The 5000-nt window shown below is 38.0% G+C and overlaps 1 protein-coding gene across 1 annotated transcript in view; it reads left to right on the top strand.

The window, feature by feature from the left end:
• Positions 1–5000, top strand: part of LOC145242094 (prominin-1-like) — a 119702-nt gene that overhangs the window by 67274 nt on the left and 47428 nt on the right. The window contains exon 11 of the mRNA XM_080105011.1: positions 4654–4733. Coding sequence (XP_079961137.1) covers positions 4654–4733 — 80 coding nt within the window. The remainder of the gene's footprint in view (positions 1–4653; positions 4734–5000) is intronic.

The raw sequence follows: 5000 nt of genomic DNA, 5'->3' as shown, positions 1-5000 counted from the left end.
AATCTGCAGAATAAGCATTCCTTAAAAATCTTGCTTAATTGCTGTCGCATGACTATTAATCAAATTTAATGTAAATCTGAAATATTTAAATTCCAAATAGGAGGTTGTTTGGTGGTTGATTTTGTGGCTATCGAAAGAATTCAGACTAAAAATCAGACTTATTAGAGAAACGCGTTGGTAGAGACAATGCAAAAGGGAAACATTTTTTGATGAACAATAATAATGATTTGAAAATATGATTTTACAGAACAATGCATCGATAAGGGCAGGTATGCACGTAGACTGAAAACAAGGGTTCCAATCCTAACTGACTTATCATATGTATTTATCGAGTATGACTTTTGAAAGGATCCTGAACTCCTCATCCAATTGGGTAAAATCACTATCTTATAATAGGAATATAGGCCGATTCTTATAGTCGATGGAAATCTCAATCATATACTATTATTAGTAGGGAAACCCGACGTTGCCCGGGATTAAATGATGATCAATAAATGTTTCACACTCCCATATTTTTATTGCCATCAAAATCAGTGAAATCACTCAATTTTCAATCAAATCAATGGATTTCCTGCTCTAGCTGGGGACCCACTGCAGTGCACCGGGTGGAAGCTTGATATCTCTCACCACAGTGACTTAGTCCACAATAAATTGTAGTTTACATTGCATTGTAATTTCATAAAATTATTTTTTTATATAAAATGGCTTAAAATGGTTTAAAATGCAAAAGTCAAGTATCATGCTTCACCTGTGCTTAAACAAAAACATTCATTTCAAATGCGTCTTTGTCATATCAAAGAACATACTGTTGATTTTATATGTCAGGCCTTTCGGCTTGTGTGGTAATAAAACTTCTCAAACGAACTTGTGATGTTAGGCTGTGTAAGGTGTTAACTTTGGTCCAAATCGCCTGTTCCTTCTTTCATTGGATTATTTTGATTATTGATACTTATCGAAGATATTCCAGCACAAAACCTACCTAAGAACACTGCCAGGCACATAAAGTACCTTCATGTGAAGTTTCATAAAAATCGGCCCAGCCATTTTGGAGTCTATAGACAATGCCTTCTCCCACAAAATTCTTTTTATATAATAGTAGAGATATTAAATGGGTCACTGATTTTTCACTAAAGCCTTTCCTTATATACTTTCATAACACAACATGTATGCCTTCCTTCCATATTTAAAATTTTCTGAATTATTGATCTTCCCTGGAACATTATGTATATTTCAGTATATTTCATCACTTCCATTGCTTGTCAAATAATCCTCCTTGCTTATCTCTATGACACATGAACATCAAATCACACTCTTAAAATTTAGTAACTATATGCTGTCATTTTCTTACTACAGGGTAAAATGATAAAAATTGTCGCCATAGAAAAGATGACATGGTTCCATTTCCATTTAATGAAAACTGGTTTTCTTTTTTTGTTGTGGACCATCTGCTAGTTGACTAGATGTGTACAAATCCCCCCCCCCCCCAAACGATAAAAGCCTTCTATAATATCTGATAGTCACACAATCTTCAACGAGCAAAATCGGAGATGCGCCACTGTACAACTCATACTCTCTACTGATCCAAGTTATGACCACAGGACCACTGCCAGCACCATCGAAAATGAATCGCTGGATTGCCACAAGTAACAGGAATGTGACCAGAATGATGAAAACGTTTCCGGCCACAATTATGATCTTTTATGTGGTTTCAAGTGAGGGCCACATCATGTCGCCTCGCATCTTTGAAGTTGGCTTGAAAGTCAACACCAAAGTGTACTTGGATGTGCTGAAGAGTGTGGTGACTCCTGGTGCCATCTTGCTGGCAAACCCTGAGTGTGGCAGCAAAACTCTACACTGGCCAACAAGTCCAAAAAGAACCAGGCTTGAATTCAGAAGCAGTGCTCTGACTTTGTACCCTTTTCTCACTAGCTCCCTCTTCCCTGCATTAAACTCACTGGACTACTTTGTTTTGTCATATGCCGAGAACATCACCAGCATGACCTCCCACAACACCAAAGCCGGCCTTATTGCTGCCATCTGCTGAGTATTCGCCAAGTTCCAGCTGGCACTTGTGAAAATGCATGCTCCTAGTCTTTGACCCGTATCGAGGTGGTAATTGAGGTTGAAGGCGGTTACATTGAACATATGTCAGCTCTACAATATAATCAAGTTACCTGAATTGATTTTTTTTCGATAAAAAGTTTCAAATTAAAGCTGTAGTGTTGCTTTCTTCAGGGCGACACTTTTATCATTCCACCTTGTATATAACCTTGCTTTACTTATCGAAAGTAAGCACTACACCTTTTTTTTATTTGTTTATTTTCACTAATTATTCACACATCACTAAGGATAAAATAATGAAATAATGATATAATGTAAATACTATAAGATGTTCTTATGTATCAATCATACTACAAACAATATTTTGTGCCAGGAATAAAAAAATAAATAAAGCAATAAAAATTTAAAACACCATTATTAAAAATAGCGTGCACAAATTATTTTTCATACGTAAAAAATTGAAATGTAGCTGCCTTCAGCCTCAATTACGCTTTGACATGAGCCCAGAACTAGGAGCACACCTTTTCCACAAGTGCCGGCGGGAGTTTGTTGAATACTCGGTGGATGGCGGCGATCAGGCTGACTTCAGTGTTGTGGAGGTCATGTTGGTGATGTTCTTGTCATATGACCAAACACAGTAATCCAGCGGGTTCAGGTCGGCGGTGGAGGGGGCTGGTGAGAGAAGGGTACAAAGTTGTAGCACTCCTTCTGAAGTTGGGTCCCTTTACACTCGTGAGCTGGCACTGAGTCCTGCTGCCACACCTAGGGGATCATGACACTCTTCAGCACATTCAGGTACACCTTGTTGTTGACTTGAAACCACACCAAAGACCATAACCGTGGTTAGAAACTTTGTTTTCATCATCCTAAGCATGCCCCTGTTATTTGTCGCAATCCAGCGATGCATTTTTTGAGGGTGCTGGCAATTGTCCTGTTGTCATAACTGGGATTGTTAGAGAGCATAAGATCTCACTTTTTGAACATTGTGTCACTTTCAGACATGATAGAAGGCTTCTATCATTTTGGGATTTGTACACAACTGGTCAACTAGTAGATGGTCTGCAACAAAAAAAAAAAAGAGAACCGGTTTTCATCAAATGGAAATGGAATGATGTCGTCTTTCTATCACAACAATTTTCTCATGCCATCCTGTATATTATCTCCTCTAAAGACCTGTTAAAATAAAAATAAAACCTACAACTTGGATTTTATTTATTAGTTGGTTTCTAATAAATTTTGACAAAATCAAAGGTATCTGAATTTTCAAGAAGGGTTTTCACCACTCTTTGACTCCTTTGCACAAAACCGAAATAAATATAGGCCACATTATCACACCTTATCCCTAGCAGCTGTGTACTAAAATTCATAATGATTGGTTAATTAGTTTAGGAATGAATCCTATGCATAGACTGTATAAACACATACACTTTTCCACAAAATGTGTTGTGCAACTCAGCAATCACACTAGTCTCCCTCGGCTCACGTCATATTTCCAGCTGCTGTTTTCACTGAATTCTAACAATGCCGGTTCAAGAGACGTGCTGTTGGAAATTGAGTTAGCCTTACTTCACTATACGCAATGTGTTGTTCATCCGTAAGATCCAAAGGATGTTAGATGACATGCACTGTGAGTTTGTTTGAAGTGAAGCTGGTTTGCGCAGAGCCAGCCTCACTCTCTCCCATCCCAACCAGTATGATCCATCGGCAGGACAGGGTCGAGACAGCTTGAGGCCAGATGGGATACAGGAGCCACCAAAAGTGTTGATGGATGTTTTCCTATATACAGCGCCTGGTACTCCCAAATGGCCATCTATTTGGTACTGACCGGGCTCAATGTTGCTTTATTTTGGTGATAAGAACTGGTGTGTCAACATGATTATGCACTCTTACAGGGAATATCTATTTTCTTGCATGACTTTGAGGAGACCTTTAAAATTTTTATACATATATACAGGTTCGAAAATTTCCTCACATTTGAAACATAGGTGGAGTCAGGGAATCTGTTGGCATCAAACAAAAGTATAATGTCAAGGGAAGTAATTCTTTACTTCTTTGGGCAAAGTCGCCTTCCTTTGTCCATAGTTCTAAACTTTAATTTCTCGTGACTTCTCGTGAGAACAACGACCAGAAGTGGAGGAAAAACAGAGTGACTTTGAAAATGTCGAGATGAACATCATCCCTGTTCGTTCATATTACCATACTTGGACTTCTAACTTTCATCTATTATGTTTTGAATTGTAGTTACGTGTGTGTGTGCGTGTCTTCACAATAAAGGTTTATCGTTGTGTAACAGTGAGTGGTTCCTTATTTGTCCATAAGTGTTATGTTTCTTCCTCATGAGCTGCTACGTACCAACATGAAGGCTGAACTCCCTGCGGTAAGATATTCTATGTTATATTGATCTATGCATCCCACGATATAACAGAATCCAAGCAAAATATGGGAAGAAGTGATCACAATGGCCCAGAGAAGAAAGAGAAAAATAAAGACTTGGCCAGAGATAATTGAGTTTGAAAGCCAATTTCTTAAAGCCACCAATGCATGCCAGACGTTAAACCGATGATGATGATGATTTTTGTATTTGTTTAACAGGTGGCAGGACAGAATCTGAAAGTATTTACTAATCAAAGCAACGAGCTGCTAAAGAGAGTGATGCCGTACAATCAACTGAGGTAAGTAGAACATCCATTAAAATTAGGAGTCCCTAAGAGAAGGTCCTTAAAACTGTCCCAGAACTCCTCAAATAATTTGCCCTTCCAGAAACAAAGATTTGGCTTTTTTTAAAGAAAAACAAAAAAAATTTTTCTTACAGCATATCAACACTTTGGGGTTGTTTGATGGCAAAAACAGAATACCTACTTGTTCATTTTTTTTTTTTTAACACGGGGGAGGTGAAAGGCTGTAGTTTCATACCTTTCCAAATGTTATTGTAAAGGATT

The sequence above is a fragment of the Euprymna scolopes genome, chromosome 21 (assembly GCF_053919585.1).
Source record: "Euprymna scolopes isolate OS-2025 chromosome 21, ASM5391958v1, whole genome shotgun sequence".
NCBI classification, from domain to species: Eukaryota; Metazoa; Mollusca; class Cephalopoda; order Sepiida; family Sepiolidae; genus Euprymna; species Euprymna scolopes.
This window is presented reverse-complemented; position numbering and strand designations above follow the sequence as displayed.